Below are 21236 nucleotides of genomic sequence, written 5' to 3'. Positions count from 1 at the left end.
GCGCCATGTGTAATTATTTGTCTCTCCCTGTCTGCCGCTAACACGCCTGTTCACTCTCCTCTCCGTCTTCTCTCCCTGTATCGCTAATTATTCTCTTCACTCACTTTCCTCTGCGCTTCTCTCTGCCGCGCTTTCATCTCTTCTTCTGTGTTTCTCTCCCTGTATCGCTCCCTCGTCTCTTTCGCCCCCTGTCGGTGGCGGTTAAAATAGAATCGCCCCGTCAAAATTGAAATCCCCTATTAATGTATTGATTATAGGTCCGGGTCCGTACAGGTCGGCGTCTGGGTCCGGATCCGGACCGCGGTCCGCCTGTTGCCGACCCCTGCTATAAAGTTAATTAGCTATAAATAGTTCATTAAAGACTGTATACAATGACTATTTTGCACATCCCTTTCAAGATTTCAAGATTTTCTAAGGTTTATTGACATATCATATACACAACTTGTGTTTTTCAAGTTTTTCATTCATTGCATAACTATGCAATCTATATCTATATGGCGCTGATTTTAGCTATCTCTTAGTGGAGGAAAACAGTTATGACATCACTTACGTGACTCTGGGATTTGTAGTCTTTCTAGTTGCGTATTTTTCATAGTCTTATATTTCAACAGTTTTATGACAAACTGACCTTTCCGAAATAAGGTCCCATGGACCGGAAGTAGATGGGCGTGACTTCGCCACTCTATAGGACGTACACACAGTGGCGGCGCCAGAGATTTCCTCTAGGGGGTGCTGTGGGGTAGCTTGACGTTTCATAGAGGGTGCTCAAACATTTAGGGTTTCCCATTAATGCACCAGCGCTACAGTTGAATTGTCTACTGCAGGGGTGCCCAACCTTTTTTGAACCGAGAGCTACTTTTAAAGTTGCCAGTCTGCCGAGATCTACCAGTCCAAATAGAGAGGCGTAGCCATTACTGACAGCCTACTACCAGGTAAATACACACTACTTGTATAAAACTGACCTTTCTACAATGAATACTTCATAAAATACTGCAGATCCTTTATCTTACCTCTTTCTAATCTACACACATACAAGTATTTAACTGAAGTTACACAAGTGTTGTTGATACAGAGTTGGAGTTTATTCACACGTCACATACTACAGTGGGTCATGTTTTCAAGAAACATTGAAGTGCTGCCACATATGACACAGGAAAAAAAGAAAAGACTCTGAACCCTTTATTTGCCATTATATAAAAATAGTGTTGCTACAAAAGTATAAATGAGGCTTACTAATAAGACAACTCAGATCTGAAGCTACACAGGAATCTGCTGCCAAAGTGCAATAAAAAAGACAAAATTAATAGAATCAAACCCTTTTTTTGTTGCATTTTAGTAGATTATAAAAAGAAATGCCTTTAAAATAGGATGCAAGCAACACTAGTTTCTTAACCTGAATTGATAATAGACTAATCAATTTAAACAGAACATATCTTAATGTTTGCATTCTTATACCATGTTGTACAATAATTATAATGAATAAGTTCAAACAAACTAAAACTTAAAGCTGATTAATAGCGGTATCTAACTTGAGTTTTTATTATATCAAAAACCTGTTGAAATGCTACCGTTTTTTACTGTCCCCCAAAAGCGCGTCGGCAGCCTCCAGGACTGCTTCTTTCACAACTTCGCCATCTTTGAAAGACTGCATGTGTTTGGCAAGAACGTGACTGACACGATAAGATGCTCTGGTAGCAGCAGCCTTGCTCTTGTTGTTGGGCCCTGGTGAAAATGGACTGCTGTGCATTTAGCTGTCCTTTCAGGCCCCTCCCCTTTTGGAGCGTAGGGCAGAATTAGGAGGGAATTCCGTCTCGTAGCGTTTGTGCACTGTTTTGAAATGCCGCTCCTAAATTACCCTTCTTCGATAAAGCCACGCTCGCATTGCAGATGAGACAGATGGACTTTGAATTGGAATAGATACAAAAATAATCATCCTCCCACTCGGAGTGAGAATTATATATGTTTTGCTTCTGCCATAATTGCGGTCTTGTGTGTGTGCGGCCTGTCACTCCTGTGTTGACACGGACAACGTTAGCGAACTAGTGCAGTGCACACTGCCCACTGCTCACCAGCCACGCCCCGACACATGGGGTCACGCCGGCCAATCACAAAGCTTTGATGCGTTCAAGTGCATTATTCTGGCACAGGAAGATTATGTTACAGGACATTAACGATAAAACAGAATATTGTTGTTCTATTTTTAGACACATCTCGCGATCGACTGGGAATCTCCCCGCGATCGACCGGTCGATCGCGATCGACTGGTTGGGCACCCCTGGTCTACTGCAACACTCCCCACACACACACACACACACACACACACACACACACACACACACACACACACACACACACACACACACACACACACACACACACACACACACACACACACACACACACACACACACACACACACACACACACACACACACACACACACACACACACACACACACACACACACACACACACACACACACACACACACACACACAGTGCACCCGCGACTGTTACAATGAAGGCTCGATAATCAGCTCACGGCATATAGGCAGGGGTAAAGTGCTATTTTTACAAGTGGAGAGCGGACCTCACCTCCTCTAGGAGGGTCCTCACCTCCTCTAGGGGGGTCCGGGGGCATGCTCCCCCGGGAAGATTTGTTTTTAAATATTGAAGTTAAAAGCATCAATCTGGTGCACTTTGAGAGCAACATTAAGAGATCTATGGATACATCTCTCAATACCCATACGAAACAGAACTGTCAACAGATTTACTTTTTCTTTATAGATATTTTACAAATCACTCCCCTTTTAAAACAAACCGTTTGAGACCCACTGAGATAACTAGACTAAAGTGAACCATCTAAACACTGAGAGAGTCCTTTACTTCACCTGAGCTGAGGTTACCTGAGACTCTCCGTCTGACAGGAGAGAGTTCTCTCTCCACCTTGTTGTTGAAAAAGCTCCTTATATCCGTTAGCTTGGCTAGCTAGCACCAGATGCTAACCACTGTCACTACCCGATCTGCAGCTCTGCCCGATCTGCAGTGCGCATGTGCGAGATGGTCCACCATATTGGACAACTCCGGACGGCAACCCAAGATGGACACTTGACCAGTGGCGAGCCGTGACTTTTCTACCTAGGCCCTCTGACCCCACCCCCCTCTTCCCTCGAAAAAAAAAAAAGAAAACGTTTTTACGTCACAGCCTATAATATACTTCAGCGGAATATCAAAACAGCGGCCCGGGGTGCAAAACGCATCAATGACAGCGACCCTCTACCACACAAAACAACACCATTTATATACACACCTATCATGACAGGATACCCACAGCCAAGTAACAATTACAAATGAATTAAGTCGGCACGGCGGCCCACATTGAAAATCACTTTGACTTACCTTTGATGATCAAATCACCTAAACACAAAGTCCATCCTCCTGTCTTTTTGGATGAAGAACTTGATGGCGTCGTCATGCAGCTGATCCTTTGCTTTTAAAGCAATCAGCAATTCCTTCTCGATCGAAATTAAGGCCAAGTCTGACAGTCGGACTTGCCCAGTCGTGGACCTCGAGTAGCTTTTTATGCGCTTCAGCGCAGAGAAGGACCTCTCCACAGAGGCAGTGGACACAGGTATTGTCAGGATGATGCATGAGAGGGTGTACACCTGTTTCATGCTTTCACTCAGTCCTTTTTTGAGGAGAAACTGATGAATGTCGGCTGGGCTTTTCCCCAAAATGTCAGACATGCCGTACATCACGGCGAGTTCCGTGTGCAGTCGAGGCTGGTCGAAATATCCGCCATAGCTCTCCATCAAACTGTTCAAGGCAGCAGTTGGGAAATAGTTACAGTAATGCCCGAACTGTTGCGGGTCCAGAAGGGCCAGGAATTCCAGCTTTTTGTGGTCACTGAAGCGGTTGGAAATCTGGGTTAGCAGGCTGTCAATTACGCTGCAGTGGAGCTCCCTGTACCGTGCACGAACGTCTCCTTGAGCTCCACGGCCGCGCGGAGGACCAACCAAAGCCTGGGTTTCATCGTAGACGCTGTCAAAGTTCCCCTTCTCCTGTTCAATTTGTCGCTGTAGCTGATCCACTCTGGCCAGGCAGAACTGCATATCAAAACCTTTGTTCTGAAGTATTTCAAAAACAACATCCGAGTAGGAGAAGATAGCGTGGAAGGTTTTCAACCAAAAGCTGAAATCGAAGCTGGTAAGGAGGGTGATGTATCCATCAGAGCAATGAACAGTTTCGTCATCAAACTCTGTGTGATGGTCTACGATGTGCTCGAACACCTACGAGAGTAATGCTTAGTTTAGAAAAAACAACTTATAGACCTCCAGTAAACACTAAGATTAGCTTTTCATTTAATGTAATACTAGCATAGTTCTTTACCTTCATGTTTTTATGAGTGGGTAGTTTCCAACACTAAATCATTTCTTTATTATTGTTAATATTTCCATTACGTTCATTGTTATTATTATCTTACCTCTCTCAATTCCCTGGTCTTCTCTGCCACTGTGCACACCAAGCGAGAATGAAAGCACCAGCGAGTAGGAGCTGCCCGTGGAAGCCTATGCTGGCAAATATCATCCAGTAGCTTGGTGCGCTTTGCTGAGCGGCTGAAAAAGGTGGCCAAGCCAGAGAGGTGGGAGAAGAAGACCTTACACTCTCTTATCTTGGAAGCTCCCTTTGACAAGACGAGATTTAAGATGTGAGCATAGCAGTGAATGAAAAGGGCCTGTGGAATTGTTTCCTTAACTTTCGCTTGCACCCCATTCAATCCAGAGGCCATAACAGCTGCTCCATCGTAGCACTGCGCGACCACTTTGTCAATACAGCCACTCTCCCTCAGGAACTCCAGCAGCCGTGTAGCTATGGCCTCTGCTCGTTTGTCCTCTGTCACATCTTCGTACTTGAAGAAACGCTCTTTTATCCCATCGTCAGTGACATATCGAAGCACATATGACATCTGCGCCACGTTGCTAATGTCTGTCGTTTCATCCAACATGACCGCAACAAAAGGTGCCTTCCTCAGCTCCTCTTTCATGCTATCCGTCATTACACTAGCGACAGCGCTGATCAGGTCATTCTGAATCCTTGAAGATGTGCCGGTAAATACTGTTGATGTGGCGAGGTGTGTGTGCAGGTCGCTGTCATATTCTGCCACTAAATCCAGCAACTCTATGTAATTCCCCTTGTTTGATGAAGTTACACTCTCATCGTGACCTCGGAACGGCAACTCCTGCTTGCCCAAGTACACCACACAATTTATCAGGCGTTTCAAAATTCCTCGGTTCCTCTTCACCTTTTCATTATGAAGGATGACACCCCGGCGTTGTTGCTCATCCAGCTGGAGCTCTATCCTGGTGTCCCCAAATGTTTTAAGCCGAATAGTAGCTCTGAGGTGACCTGAAGCATTCTGATGGCGATGTGCTGATTTGGATAAACTTCCTAAATCAGAATATCCATCTCTGGCCCATGACCCACTGTCCGCTCCAAAAAGCAAGCAATCCCAGCAGTACAGCTTGTGTTCCCTGGTTGATCCGGTCATCCAGTTGTATCTGGCGTAATTGCCGATATTAAAATGCCTCTCGAACCGTTTGGGTTTTTGAACCAAATTAAGCTGTGGTGTTGGTCGCCCTTTGGTAATTAACTCCAATTTATCCGTGTAACTCATTCTTGAAAAAGACTCGGTTAGTAGTTTCGCAACGATGTCATCACTATCACTAACGTCAGCCATCGTGAATGAACGTATGCTAATTCCGCCTAGCTTGACCCGTTGATATATCACATGCATAAACTTGGCAGCGCAGTGGGCGGAACTTGTCATAAAGTCCGCGATAATAAAGCCCTCCCATTTAGAGGGAAGATATGATTGGTCAATTGTACTGTCACTTGACATTACTCTCTCGTTGTTTTACTATAGCGGGCCCTCTGTGAATCGCATAGAGGGCCAGACGAGCTTTTTTCATGTAACCCTTCACATTCAAACAGAAACTGAACAGGCAGATTCGAAGGATTTATTTCTTTGGAAATTTTATTTTAAATACAATTAAATCAAGTTTTTTCGGTAAAAATATAACACAAATAATATTTAAAAAATATATATTTAAAAAAAATAATATTTTTTAAAAATGTTTTTTAATATTATTTTTTAGAATATCTTAGGCCCTCACAGAGGGCCTAGAGGGCCCTGACGGCTCGCCACTGCACTTGACACAGTGGCTTTTAGCAAAGCTCAAAAATAAAACGAGAGATGAGTTATTGTTATTACAATGTGACTTCACTATTATTTAACAACTCTTTTTATGGGGTTCTTTTATTTGGGGTTAAGTACATTGTCAGAATAAGTGATAAATGAATTTAACTTCTGTTAGACAGCTATATGCCATACGTTTTTGCACACATTCACAGTAAATATGTATTCAGTATGATAGCTGTCTAACAGAAGTTAAATCCATTTCTCACTTATTATGACAATGTACTTAACCCCAAATAAACGAACCCAATAAAAAGAGTTGTTAAATAATAGTGAAGTCACGTTGTAATAACAATAACTCATCCCTCTCGAGTTTTCCTTTTTAGCTTTGCCAAAAGCCACTGTGTCAATGTTGTCCTATTTGGGTTGCCGTCCGGAGTTGTCCAATATGGCGGACCATCTCGCACATGCGCACTGCAGATCGGGCAGAGCTGCAGATCGGGTAGTGACAACCACAACGATCTCCGGTAGATACCCACTGGTGCGCGAGGCGAGCTCTCTCGCTCGCTCGCGCACGCACGCACACAAAATGGCTCGTGCCACACACACACACACACACACACACACACACACACACACACACACACAGAGCAGGGCTTGAATGAAACACAGAGACCCAGAAGTAAGCTACTTGTACTCACGAGGCCTATTATGTGCAGAATCCCTCTCGCTTTCAGTTGGTTTTGATTGAGTGTCCACACGTGTACGTTTAAGGATTAAAAACGATCAATTTTTCACTTTGCTGTTAGCAAATCATTTGGCGCTCTAGCTAACAGGAAGTCACCCACGTGTCACAATGTAATTTAGTCTATGGGTAGGTCAAAAATCGAATGGGTGCTGGCCATTGGCCTAATCATATCACCTGTGTTGGCTTTATGTTTTTGGTCAAAATGTGTTTGTTTCACATATGCATTGATGTAATCAATAATATTTCTAATTTAATTTAATAAAAATAATAATAATAATTTTTGAAGAAAAAAAAAAACACATATTTCTTGGGGGTGCTTAGGGGGTGCTTTGGCAATCCTGGGGGGTGCTTCAGCACCCCCTAGCTCCCTCCTGGGGCCGCCCCTGCGTACACACGGAGCCGTTTGGCCCCCCAGAGCGTTTCGCAGATCTATCCACCTTGGGAGCCGTTATCGTTTGAGGGCTCCGTTTCCGCGGTTCCGTTACGGCCTCGTTTGGACGAACCGTCCATACGATAGAGAACTGTAGCAGATACAACCCGTTTCGTCCTAAAACACATCATCATTGCTCATTATTACTGTCAGGATGGAAGTTTAAGTTTGTGTCAAACCAGAAAGTATGTTTTGTTTTAGTGTGGGTCATTACTTTGTCTCCCTGAGTTTACTCCCAACATTTTAAAATATGCAGATGAGTTGAACAAACAAATCTTGCTTGAAAACAAATTGTATTTGTGTTTATGCGTATTGTTTGCATGTATGGAAGCTTATTATAATGAGGTTGCTCTGGTGCAAAGTTAAAATTGCAAAAATGAATAAACAATTAGTATCACTGGGCCCCCTATGGCTTTGGAAATAAGTGCAGTTGCCCCCCCCCCCTGCACCCTGATAGTAACTTCCTGCCATCAATACTATTTCATGTCCCCTTGTGGTTCTATGGCATGACAAGTGACACACGCAGGGACATCCTATTCTGCATCGCACCACTGTCTCCTATGGAGGCCTTTACCTGAAAGAGTTCCACCATTAGGTAACTGGAAACATTTCAAAGAAAATAGACTTTCTGTTCTCACTGCAGGCTCAGTCTGCTCGCAGTTATTCCACATGACATCCTCGAGTGTTGCTCTCGAAAAAGATTCCTCTAAGGTCTCCAAATGTGCGACCCTGCCAACCTTGGTCATCTATTCTTAGACCACTCCCTGTAGTAGTGGTTAGCAAATCTCATTGTCATGGACTAAACCAGGCATTAGACCTCTTCATATATCCATCCCCATAAACACAGAGTTATTAAGGCTTCTATTTTTAGGATCCTTTGAATGGAAGAATCCATTAAGTATAGCATTATCACCAAATCAATATGACATCCTGTTGTTTGAGTAAAGGTATTGATTTTACAGCATCGATTGCAAGATTACAAATTCAATTTATTTTCATGGGGTGCTGACTTTTCACCTTTATTTTTAAAGCAGTGACAACATAATGAAGCTGCAGTCAATTGAATTACTCCCTTGCATTAATGACCCACAGGCTAAGCCTATATTTTATGTAGACTACTTTCACCTCACAGCTACAATTTTCTCCAGTCTGTTGGCAAGCTTGGTCCTCTCGCTTCTCTCATAGCCTAAATAAGTGTTCCGGATTTATGGCAAAAACAGACTTTCTATTGACTTTACAACGAAAAACAGGAACTGTGAGTTATCTTGCAATATGCACATGAAATAAGCTGTTGAAAGTATCACAGTTCCTATTGGAGATCAGCGTTTTATATTGGAGCGTTTTATGATTGACAGATTTGGTTTGTGAGAAACTACTTGATCATCCGAAAGCTGTCACAGTCAACTTACTCATGAATATTTCTTTATAGCACCAGTTTTATTGCAAAAAGGGACTTTCAAAAGACTTTCACTGGACACTCCCCTAAAACCTTGGACGTGGATGTCTGCGTCTCTGATTGGTTGTGAAGCCCCAACCGACAACACCTGCTTAACTCCTTCATCCAAATTGACACCCGGGGCTCTGAGAAATATAGGCAGCATCCCTTCCAGCTCATGCATTCAGTCCTACAGCTGCCCCATAAGACACCGAGCCGCAGCTGAGCTGATCACTGATCCAAGGTGAACCCCTCACACACGCACACGCACGCACGCACACACACACCGCAGGACCTTTGCTGGGAATCGTAGCACAGGGACGCAATGTTGGTCAAACTGGCCGTGGCGCTGCTGGTTTTGTCAGTGCTGGAGCAAGTGGTGGGATCGGATAATATAGATATCCACGACAGCCTCCCGGAGAAGCCTGCGAGCCAGAAAGGACGCCTCTCCCTGCAGAATACAGGTAAGAACTACAAGTGTCAGTGGAGATAAGGAATGGGAAGATTCGGTGATGCAACTGCGCGCACATCTCCGTGGGGTTTGTCCGTACACGTGTTTCGGTGGCTGAAAATTAAACCTTGCTGGGGACCCCTCCGGGCGATTTGATCAATCCGCAGCTTTTAAATTAAATCCAGGCGCCGTGCTGCACACTAGTGACCCTTTTTCGATTATTCAGAAAGACGATATCTTGTAAATACTCTCAGACAGAAACTCAATATGTTAGTAAACTATGAATAGATCGGCACAAGGTAATAGGTAATGTATACGGCAGCGCATCTAGGTGTGCTTGCGTGCTGGTGTACGTGTGCGCGCGTCATGGATGACAGTATCAGTGTCTTCTGGAAACAATCTGCATGTGTTGTGTCTCCAATCAATGCTGTGTGATGTGTTCAAGCAGGCTAGTAGAGCAGTCATGATTGTAGTAGTGTGGCTAAAGAAGAGCAGGAGTTTATTTCTTGACCCAATCTTCTGGGGGAAATATAGCGTAGAAACCATCCAAAGACACTCGTCTAACACACAGCACTAACCACATTGGACTACTGCCTTTTCGTTCAAACTGCTGGTTTATATTGGCTGATTTGTCGTCGTCCACCCCCCCCTTAGTGAGAGCATAACTTGCGCCACACCACGTGAACCTGTGTCAAAAATATTACAGCATTGGAATAAAAACTATAAGGACAAACTCCAATGCAGGTCTCACAGCAGAGACCCTGGTAACACCACTGTGTAATTCAATGCACGTTGCGGCCAGGCTCGTACGATCCAAGCGCATTCCCGTGATGCCAAAACAAGCACTGCTGACGGCGGCTCACTTTTCCTGCGCACTAAAGTTCAACTCAGTGCCTACAAACTCTGCCCCTTCCCCCTACCACCCCCAACAGAGGCTCTTTGTTGACAAGCGTGATTCTTAATAAATCCCATTTAATCCTGTATTTGCTTCACCTTTACGCGCCTGATGCGCACTTCCGACTGAAGGAAAACATTTTCTTACGCCCTTCAGTTATCAGCTTCGAGGCAGATAACGCGTGTAATTATGTTTTCACTCGAGTCAACACTCAGGGTTTTCGGAGCCAAACTGTGTAAGGCTGGTTTTGCTGCCAACCTAACGTGCAATTTGCCAGATTAATTTAAGAGTAATGTCACATGGGGAAAGCAGTAGTTTCTGTGACAGGTTCCCTGCTGGTAGATGGCTCATAACGCATGCTATTACACAGCAATTTTGGGCTAAAAGAGACCTTAACTTTCACATGGTAATTTCTGTCCTCAGACATCTGTTTTATTCCTGTCTTTTGTGGCCACTATAAAGAGGAAATGTCATTTTGGAGCCAGCCAGTGGTGTGCAGAAGCTCATATTATGTGTTCACATGACATATACTTAGATATTTTGCAAGTTGTTTTGCCTGCATGGCGTCTGTTTTACCCCTTCATAGCTAATGATGCACATTTTTTATACTGCCGATTTACTGTGCAGTTCATCGTTGAATGCAAAAATTGAGAGACTTGTTGATGCACATTTATAGAAACGACTGCATTTGTGTTTTCATCCACTCAGTAGCAGTCAAGGCTATATCTGCAATGCACCATCCCATCTCAATGCTAGGCAATGCAGATGGACTGCGGTGCAGAATGACACAGTAATATCTGTCACCAGTCACAGTGTTCCTCTGCAGGAACCCCTCAGCCTGGGAAATTAGACTTCTCTCCCTTCCCTCCACCCGCCCTGCATCCCTTTTCTCTCTCTGACTCTATGTCATGAACACACAAGCAAGCGCCTGTGTCTGTGGTAATAGTCGTACGCCACATCAGCTTTGTGATTTCGTGCAGCAATATGAAGTGGAGTTGTGTCTTCCAGCAGTAAAACTGTAACAATGTGCTGCCGTCTTTGCTGTGAACAGACAATAAGGTCCCTCTCCTAACCTGTTCTCTCTTTCCAGCTGAGATCCAGCACTGCCTGGTGAGTGCAGGGGATGTCGGCTGTGGTGTGTTTGAGTGCTTTGAGAATAACTCCTGCGAGATACGAGGGCTGCAGGAAATCTGCATGACGTTCCTGCACAACGCTGGCAAATTTGACTCTCAGGTACTAAACTAGTCTGTTTGCAAAAATGGTATAACCAGAGGCAACATTCCTCTTCACCGCTCCACACTTGTCATTTATGCACAGATGTGTTTACTTGTTCTTTTTGTATTATATATATACATACCCACATTTCCTAGAAGTACGATCATGAATGTACGGTTCCCCTATTCTCTTTTCCTCTCTTGGGAGGTTCCCTTCCCTCTCATTGGACTGGTGCATGTACAGTTGGGATCAGGGGTCATGAGCCAATTGGCCGTACGCCTAGCGGACGCCGAAGACCTGCCAAGCCAGGCCTGACTGGGGTCTTAACATGTCTCTAGGATCACATTCTGGGAATCTTTGGCAGTCAAATCATGCACAATTTACTGCTATTCACACAGCATTTCTCCACCCCAATACAGTTACACACTCAAAACAAGTTTGCTTTAACACAACTGCACATATTCACAAAATCTGCCTAAACGGGTGAAGTTCTCGAAAGTAGCAACATTATATTTTAATATGTTAAAGAAATACCTGAAGGCTTTTCTTTGGCTGACATGATCCAACAACTTCAGCTTGTCTTGAGAGTTTGCTCACAGTTTCATCTCTGCTGTGTTTTATAGGGGAAATCCTTCATCAAGGATGCTCTGAAATGTATGGCACATGGGCTACGGCACAAGTTCAGCTGCATCAGCAGGAAGTGTGTGTCCATTAAAGAGATGGTGTTCCAGCTCCAGAGAGAGTGCTACATCAAACATAACCTGTGCTCTGCGGCTAAGGACAATGTGGCCGTCATGGTGGAGATGATCCATTTTCAAGATCTCTTTCCTAAAGGGTGAGTGGCTACTCCGGACTGCATGTTTGGATAGATTTATTTGGCCTGTCCCTTCTTCTTATCAAATCTCTGCTTGTGTACCTTCCCTACCTCCCTGTTCTGTTATTTCATGTATAGTAATAGTGCCATCCCATTTATTCCTGTTGTTTCCTAGACATTGGTCTTTATTGTGCTTCCAAATCACAAGCTTCATGTGAGTTATCTGCCTCTCTCTGCCCAGCCCATACGTGGAGCTGGTGAATATTCTCCTGAGTTGCGGAGAGGAGGTGAAGGAGGCGTTGACACGGAGCGTGCGGCTACAGTGCGAGCAGAACTGGGGGGCTTTGTGTGACAGCCTGAGCCTCTGCTCCTCCCTCGCCCCTTCTCCAGCCGGCTCTGCCGTCGAACACCACCGCCAGCCCTTGACCTCCCACCCTGAGTTGGAGCTCCCTCGCCCTCCGCGGCAAGGCGAAAAGGACAAACTGGCTAAAGCGGCTTTCAATGCTCACCCACGCAATCGCAGTCAGGGACCCCGCCGCCAGAGCCCAGAGGCTGGACTCGTGGCTGAGCAGGAAGACCCTGAGGCCACCGACATCCGGAGGTGAAAGCGCAGGAGACTGTCCCGACCTTTGACCCCATACAACGTTTAAAAACCACACTTGCAGACTTATGCACACAAACACAAATGAACACACCCTCACACACAAAAACACACTCTCGCACACTTCTTCAAACACACACACACAAATTCCCAGACAGACTGAGCAGAAGGAAACAAGCCCCAACCTTTTCCTGTCCTTATTCCGCCCTCTCCAGTCATTCCAGCAGTCCCACATGGTAAACTTTCAGGGTAATTGTGGTGTAGCTTGTATTGTTATGCCAGACTGTAGGCCACTATTTTTTTAGAAATTGAATAATAATTGTAATTATCATGATTATTTCATCTGTTAGGACTATTTAGGCTCTAATATAGCATTTCTCAAATCATACTTACTGTAAGATTTGATTATATTTGTATTATTTATTTTATTCTGTATGCAATGTTGAAGTATCAAAATGTACATAGAAATATACCTATCTATATTTATATAAACATGCATAAATATAGTTGCAATACTGATATACTATAGATCACATAGTATATGGCGTGCTGTCTGTCGTTCTCTTCACAGTATTGCACCCATCACACATTGGTCTGTAGATATGTAACATACACCATTTGTGGTTTCAAAAGTGGGAATGTGTATTATAATTATAGATACTTGATGATTAAATACAAAATTGTACAGGTTTCAAGTCCAGTTCTGGCACATATGAATTGTAGTGCATGATGGCCACGAAGCCAACAAACTTGTGCAAGTGAAAATCCACTCTAAAGAGGATGCACATGTAATACTATGAATATGGACATTTCACACTTGTATGTATTGATAAGTCTCTCACAAAGCTAATAATAAGAGAGCCGAGATTAATCTCTGATGTCATCCAGCACTGCTGTCTGGACAGCAATGAATGGGAGACATGGACTCTTTGTTATTTTTATCAAAAAGTGTCACGGCGCTCCCATTCATTGTTAATGGAGCTTCAGAAACTCTGCCCTGGTGACATCACAGATTAATTTCATGTTTATTCTTTCAGGAGACATTATTGTTCTTTTCCACAAGCAAGAATTTAACTGTCAAATCTTATACATTGGTTTTCCATCTAGCTATTGGTGAACTGCAGCAAAGAGAGGATGTTCAATCAAGTCCTTTTCAAATGTAAAATCACACACATCAAGGTGCCTAAACTTGTTATTGTCCACAGTGACCGCCTCTCTGTGATTTAAGTGAATGGATGATACTGTGTCATGGGGAGATTTAATGTTGAAGCTATTTAACGATGATGTTGAGCCACAGAAGTCTTAGATGTTGCACTTTGGATGATTGTTAGTCCGTGTTGGACTGCTGCAGGTTAAGAAATAAGACCAGGTTTCTAGAGCAGTCGCCCTCTAATCAGAGCTAACTGTACAAGACATTTAATTTGATCAAACCTGGTTTCTTTATCAACTAAAGCACCAAGCCTCTATCCCAGCATGCCCCTTAGGACCAGATTGAGCCCCTTCTTCAGAAGATTGAGGTGTCCCAATGGGCAGGAAAGAGGCTTTAAAGAAACCCTCCAGATCTCTAAATCATCCCTTATCCCTCTCTGGTCCCTTACCTAGTTCAGGAGAGACATGAAGGCCTGTTATTCTACCCGTTAGAGCCGCAGGCAACGCAGCAAGGAACCAGGAACTGGGTTAAGTCCACACACGGGGGCTCTGGCGCTGTTATTCTAAATGTTGTATTTACCGAGGCCACCAGAGAATTCCTCTGGGCCACAGCCAAGAGCGAGCAACTCGGAGAGGCAAAGAGGAGTGCAGAGAAAAAGGAGACTTTTTTTTAATGTGATGATTCACTCCATCTTGACTTCTCCTAGTACTCTTCTTCTCTCCCTGCTTTAATTCACAGACACTTATTTTGACCATTTCAGGCCAGTCTTACTCTTTAAGCTGCGGAAGTGCAGCTTGTGAGCACATTACACCACATGCCGGGGAGCGATTGGTGCAAAAAAAAGAAGCTAAAACCTGCGCAGACTTTGTGGCTCAGTTTTTTTCCTACTTTATTTTCCTGATGTACTTACATTCAGGTTATTTCCTCCCAATCCTTTAGAGAGTATTATAAGCTCTGTGGATTTGAATCATCAGTGAGGCTTTCAGGCTTTTCTTTTTTTATTGGAAGTTGGGATTCCTGTGACATCCCAGCATGAGACATAAGCTAATCCTATTGAGAATGTACTGTATGTGTGTGTAAAGTAACAATCTGTTCAGCTCTGTCATTAGGTTTGATATGGCTTTTTGTAATAATGTAGTGGCTTGAATGGCTTTTTCTTTATGTGTTCAGAGGAAATAAAACTAACCACGTTTCCGGTATTGTTAGTGCTCCATCACGACGTGTTTTCCTCCGTTAAGCACAAGGACTCTTCTTCCACCGCTGAAAATACAGAACATGGTCTAGAAGTTTGTAACTCACCTAAGACATTGGGCATATGATCCTACAAATATCTTTGGACTCATGAAGTCAAATGTATCTTGTTATCATTAAAGTATTTTTGTCTGTATTTTGTACATGTGTCTATCACTATAGTATTTATTTAACCCTCCGGTTTTTCCCTTGCTTTGGTGTTCGTGGTCAAATTTGACCTGTCTGTTTTATGCTCTTACAACCATTAATCATCACCACATTTTATCTAACAGCCTTTTAAGCTGTAAACAATGTATCAGACTGGTTTACATAAATAACTGCATTACATATACAAAGAATAGACACTGGTAATGTATTACAAAATGAATATTTAGTCGATTTTGGTGTGTGCTTTCTGATGAAAGAACCTTATCTAGGGTTTCCTATTCATTTCCTATGGCGGTCATCTTTGACCAGGTACATACGTGTTAAAAAGTTGATGAGACCACTCAAAATTAAATTAAACAAATCAGCAAAGATGTGTTCAAAGATATCATAAGGCCTTCAAATGTAAAACAGAACATTTATGATTGATGAAAGTAGTAAATCTTACCCGAACCGAACAGAAGGATTTCATTGAAGTATGGCATAAACACCATGACAAACACATTCTTGTGGCACAGTATCAGATAAGAAGGTTGTCTCAGGTATACACACAAGTTAAAAGACACCCCATCTGCCTCCGTCTAACTTGACGCCTCTGACAGTGAAATACAGACTGTGTTTAAAGTTTCAAGGACTGGAAATATCCTCCCTTTTGAAAGGCCTAAACACTGATGTCAGCTGCTCTGGATTGTAGTCTATGCTTGGGCTTGGTTCAGGGTGTCAGTTTTTATGAGTTGTCCCCACAGTGTACATTGTCTCACTAAACATTTACACAGTGCTCTGATTTGAATGGTGGACTTCCAACTGTCCTTCTGCAGCTTTAAGTCATTCTAGGGTCAAGTTAAGTGTGCTGTGGCCATTTGCCCATACATGGGAATGTGAGACACAAAACCCTTGGTTCGGTTTTTTGTATGTGTCTACGGTGTGGCAGGAAAGATAAAAAGCAACATGCCACATAACGTATCTTACAACCTAAGTAAGTGGTATCAGCACCTCTGCAGTTCATTGTGAATATGCCACAATGCCACAGTTAGCCAGCATTCTCTGAGTGTGTAGTGAAAGTAAATGACCACTGGGTGGTGACATTTCTCTTTTTATTGACTAAAATGCATATAGTGGGAGCATGAGAACATATTTAATTCAATATGGGTTGTTTTACTTCATGGAAGCTGCAAATGTTTTTAAAGCTGAAAATGTATAGTTATGAACCCTCTCTAAGGTGTAATCCCTTTTTTCATACTTTGGTTCACCTGGTCTTTTTGTGTAGAAATCCTTGTATAACCTCAACCCTGAAAGGCATAATCAAGTAGTATACATATTTATTTTCAGGACAAACTAAGCTATCACCATATGTTGGATACAAGGATGTCACATTAAGGAAGCATTGGTTGTCTCTTATAATTAGTTCTAAAAAGTGAATCTGAAGTGTCTAAGCTTCCTGTTATGCTCTGTTATCTTTGATTACAGGAAGTACATTACAATAGTATGTCTCTAAACTACCTACACTGAACAAAAATATAAATGCAACACTTTTGTTTTTGCTCCCATTTTTCATGAGATGAACTCAAAGATCTAAAACATTTTCTATATACACAAAATAACCATTTCTCTCAAATATTGTTCACAAATCTGAAAAAAATCTGTGATAGTGAGCACTTCTCCTTTGCCGAGATAATCCATCCCACCTCACAGGTGTGGCATATCAAGATGCTGATTAGACAGCATGATTATTGCACAGGTGTGCCTTAGGCGGGCCACAATAAAAGGCCACTCTGAAACGTGCAGTTTTGCTTTATTGGGGGGGTCTGGGGGGGTCTGGGGGGGTCCGAAAACCAGTCAGTAACTGGTGTGACCACCATTTGCCTCACGCAGTGCAACACATCTCCTTCGCATAGAGTTGATCATGTTGTTGATTGTGGCCTGTGGAATGTTGGTCCACTCCTCTTCAATGGCTGTGCGAAGTTGCTGGATATTGGCAGGAACTGGAACACGCTGTCGTATACGCCGATCCAGAGCATCCCAAACATGCTCAATGGGTGACATGTCCGGTGAGTATGCTGGCCATGCAAGAACTGGGATGTTTTCAGCCTCCAGGAATTGTGTACAGATCCTTGCAACATGGGGCCGTGCATTATCATGCTGCAACATGAGGTGATGGTCGTGGATGAATGGCACAACAATGGGCCTCAGGATCTCGTCACGGTATCTCTGTGCATTCACAATGCCATCAATAAAATGCACCTGTGTTCGTCGTCCATAACATACGCCTGCCCATACCATAACCACACCACCACCATGGGCCACTCGATTCACAACATTGACATCAGAAAACCGCTCACCCACACGACGCCACACACGCTGTCTGCCATCTGCCCTGAACAGTGAAAACCGGGATTCATCCGTGAAGAGAACACCTCTCCAACGTGCCAGACGCCATCGAATGTGAGCATTTGCCCACTCAAGTCGGTTACGACGACGAACTGGAGTCAGGTCGAGACCCCGATGAGGACGACGAGCATGCAGATGAGCTTCCCTGAGACGGTTTCTGACAGTTTGTGCAGAAATTCTTTGGTTATGCAAACCGATTGTTGCAGCAGTTGTCGGAGTGGCTGGTCTCAGACGATCTTGGAGGTGAACATGCTGGATGTGGAGGTCCTGGGTTGGTGTGGTTACACGTGGTCTGCGGTTGTGAGGCCGGTTGGATGTACTGCCAAATCCTCTGAAACGCCTTTGGAGACGGCTTATGGTAGAGAAATGAACATTCAATTCACGGGCAACAGCTCTGGTGGACATTCCTGCTGTCAGCATGCCAATTGCACGCTCCCTCAAAACTTGCGACATCTGTGGCATTGTGCTGTGTGATACAACTGAACATTTCAGAGTGGCCTTTTATTGTGGCCAGCCTAAGGCTCACCTGTGCAATAATCATGCTGTCTAATCAGCATCTTGATATGCCACACCTGTGAGGTGGGATGGATTATCTCGGCAAAGGAGAAGTGCTCACTATCACAGATTATTTCAGATTTGTGAACAATATTTGAGAGAAATGGTTATTTTGTGTATATAGAAAATGTTTTAGATCTTTGAGTTCATCTCATGAAAAATGGGAGCAAAAACAAAAGTGTTGCATTTATATTTTTGTTCAGTGTATTTAGGAACAACCAATGCATTTGAATTATGTTTTACATTAATGGAGGACTCGATGAAGTTGAGTCATCACGAGGGCTCAGCCTGTTGAAACACTATAATGTCTTCTGTGGCTCTAGAGGAGCTTTCTAATGTTCCAAACTTCCCTGATGACATTATAAGGATTATCAGAGTTTAGGTGACAATACTATTAATTTGTGTAATGAGAAGTCTAGCATTGTTGGACTTTGACCCAGATAAGAGTCTAAGAATCAGGATATCACATCCTCTACTGCTTCAGTTTCACCCTGGTATCACCAAATTACATGCGAGTAACAGGTCAATTTCTTAAGTATTCTTAAGCATGTTATCACTGCGCGTCCTTTTGCTTAACTTTCACTTTCATAATTTTACTCCATGACAAAAATCAGGTAAGGTAGTATAAAGAAATTAAAACTGTATCAACTTATTTATGATGAAAGATCAGGACTGTTTGTGTGTCATTGACTTATTGACATTGACTAATTAACTTACATAGGAAACTTAAAGCTTCAGAAGGTAACATTGTAGAAGCCAACACAAGTAAACAAGCTTTTTTTAATATATCCATCTGAAAAACCCAACCCGATGTTGCCAACATTTTTACAATGAAAGTAGCTAGCAGCACTAGCTCCAAAGATTGCTACATCTAGCAAGAAAGACGCAATTTTGGCAACACTGAAAGCCTGTCCCTTCAAGCCTCCGTCCAAGGTCACTCTCCAGTAATTATCATTATGAATGTAATAATATCTTAATGAACATAAAAGACTAACAGGGCTTAGTTTGAACAGCTGTCAGGCTAACAGCTTGTCGTAGACTCCAGTGACATGCAATGAGTGCATGGGCAGGCAAGTAGACTTATAAAAGTCCTGCAACATCGACATTTACCAGATTCTTTTTTTTGACAAAGCATTAGATGTATTCATTGTCGTCAGGATGCGAAGAGTGTTTCAACAAATACGCACCCATCCTGGCTTTAATTCAACATACTTATTTTAACCCGAACTGTGATGTTTTTCTGTTTTTTCAAGTAGTTTTTTTGCAGCATACTCCTCAAACACCCATTAGATCCTGTTGACAGTTTCTTCTTTTCAATTCTGTACCCTGTGAGTCCCCAATCTTTACGTAACCCCTTGATGAAATAACACACTTGATACGTGGGATAAAATCTCCAATTTTAGTTTTAAACTACAACTTTTCTTGTTTAGAAAAACATTGCAGGAATGACTGCACCATACTACTTTTGTGTTTATCCTAATATTACTAACTCATTTCCAAATACATTGGCACCGTCCTAACGGAAATGTGAGCTACAGTATATGCCAACACTCAAATTAATGCTGACATATTTGCCTGTACATCGAAAACTGTGAGTGTTAGTTACGCTACAGTCAGGGAGCTGATATAAAGGCCACAGAGTGGAGTGGGATACATTGTGTAAGAGAAATTATGCTTTGTCACAATGTTGTAACAATGCATTGCGTCTGATACCGATGACCTCCTGGCCAAACAATTGGCTGCCGGCTGGACTAGACATCTCCCAGTTTGCATGGTTGGTATGACAACCAAGCTCTATCAATATGGAGGCAGTAGATCACATCTGAGAGGAGGCTGAGCAGCAGAGAAACCTGAGACAGTCGGCCTTGTCTGCTTTGTGAACATCTACCCTGTGTTCCAGTGAGAACTAATGAATTAATGACTGGGTGCCTAAGTTCCATGGATGAATCATTAAAGAACCTTTGGGGGTGAATGGGTGCACCCCACTTCTGTCTATACTGTTGGGCCTCAGAGAGAAGAATGTCCTATGGTACAACACACATTTTATAAACTGCGTGTTGAATAATCATGTGTAATTTGTCTGCATTAAATGAGTGGAACCTCAGCAGCAGGGCTCAGTTTCACTGGGGAATACAGAGCGTGTTGCTCTTAGGGAAGAAAACGCTGACACAACTCACTGTGCTCAAATTACTGTCGCCCTCAAAAGACCAGGCAGCAGCATATATAAGATGGTGGATCCCAGCACACGTTCTGAGACGCTTATCCTTGCACACACTATACTGGCCTGGGAAATATTAAACAAGTAAGACCTGGAACAGCAGTCTGTTATTTTAAAAAGAAACCAGAAGCTCAAGACACGCCGCTGTGTGTGTTGTTAAACCACCCCAACAGGCCCTGCTGCACACTGGAGTGGGGTGGGGTGATGTGTGCTGTTACTACAGGATACAAATGAAGGGTGGGTCCGCCTTGGGGAACACTGTGTTAACAAGAATAAGCTCTTTCAGGGAGATTTTTCATGGCACAGTTATGAAGACAGTCTTTTTGAGCTTGCTTTGAAACTCGCTTCCTTAAAAAGGCACATTTGCTAATGCTTTCAGAGACAAAATGGCCAACAGTTATTGGCGTAGTACTGAACTGCACAGCATTTTTTGATCAAGTATTCATGTTAATATGAGATAGGACCCCAAACATGCCCTATAGTGTCTACAATTAAATATGACGTTTACTAGGACTTTATAAATGAGTATTTTTGCTTGAGCTTTAACATAAGTAATGTTACGCCTCACTTGACGAATGTATACTGTAGGTCTTGCAAGAGTAATTATATTGAACAGGATACTCTTTCCTCTCCTGGTGAGGGATCATTAAGGGTTTAATGAATTGGCTTCAGCAAGGAGAGACACTAACTAAGTGAGGTACTGGCTATGTGTGAATAGATATGTTATGTATTAACTTGCTGATAT

General features: G+C 43.1%; 2 protein-coding genes across 2 annotated transcripts; one reads left to right on the top strand and one right to left on the bottom strand.

The window, feature by feature from the left end:
* Positions 1-3336: 3336 nt before the first annotated feature.
* LOC117545211 (zinc finger MYM-type protein 1-like) lies at positions 3337-6068 on the bottom strand. The gene is made up of 2 exons (XM_034214916.1): positions 4484-6068; positions 3337-4289 (listed from the first exon to the last, which is right to left on the bottom strand). Exons 1-2 carry the CDS (start codon positions 5897-5899, stop codon positions 3414-3416), a joined length of 2292 nt encoding a protein of 763 aa, XP_034070807.1. The 5' UTR covers positions 5900-6068; the 3' UTR covers positions 3337-3413.
* Positions 6069-9134: 3066 nt separating this feature from the next.
* On the top strand, positions 9135-15327 carry stc2a (stanniocalcin 2a). Its single transcript, XM_034214902.1, has 4 exons — positions 9135-9273; positions 11246-11388; positions 11994-12205; positions 12426-15327. Exons 1-4 carry the CDS (start codon positions 9135-9137, stop codon positions 12787-12789), a joined length of 858 nt encoding a protein of 285 aa, XP_034070793.1. The 3' UTR covers positions 12790-15327.
* Positions 15328-21236: the final 5909 nt, after the last annotated feature.

The sequence above is a fragment of the Gymnodraco acuticeps genome, unplaced genomic scaffold (assembly GCF_902827175.1).
Source record: "Gymnodraco acuticeps unplaced genomic scaffold, fGymAcu1.1, whole genome shotgun sequence".
NCBI lineage: Eukaryota > Metazoa > Chordata > Actinopteri > Perciformes > Bathydraconidae > Gymnodraco > Gymnodraco acuticeps.
This window is presented reverse-complemented; position numbering and strand designations above follow the sequence as displayed.

Excerpts from the sequence above, each read along its gene's own strand:
- LOC117545211 (XM_034214916.1), bottom strand. The coding sequence starts at position 5,899 with ATGTCAAGTGACAGTACAATTGACCAATCATATCTTCCCTCTAAATGG. Across the intron at positions 4,290-4,483 it reads AGACCAGGGAATTGAGAGAG|GTGTTCGAGCACATCGTAGA; the intron begins GTAAGATAATAA and ends TTACTCTCGTAG.
- stc2a (XM_034214902.1), top strand. The coding sequence starts at position 9,135 with ATGTTGGTCAAACTGGCCGTGGCGCTGCTGGTTTTGTCAGTGCTGGAG. Across the intron at positions 9,274-11,245 it reads CCTCTCCCTGCAGAATACAG|CTGAGATCCAGCACTGCCTG; the intron begins GTAAGAACTACA and ends CTCTCTTTCCAG. Across the intron at positions 12,206-12,425 it reads CAAGATCTCTTTCCTAAAGG|CCCATACGTGGAGCTGGTGA; the intron begins GTGAGTGGCTAC and ends CTCTCTGCCCAG.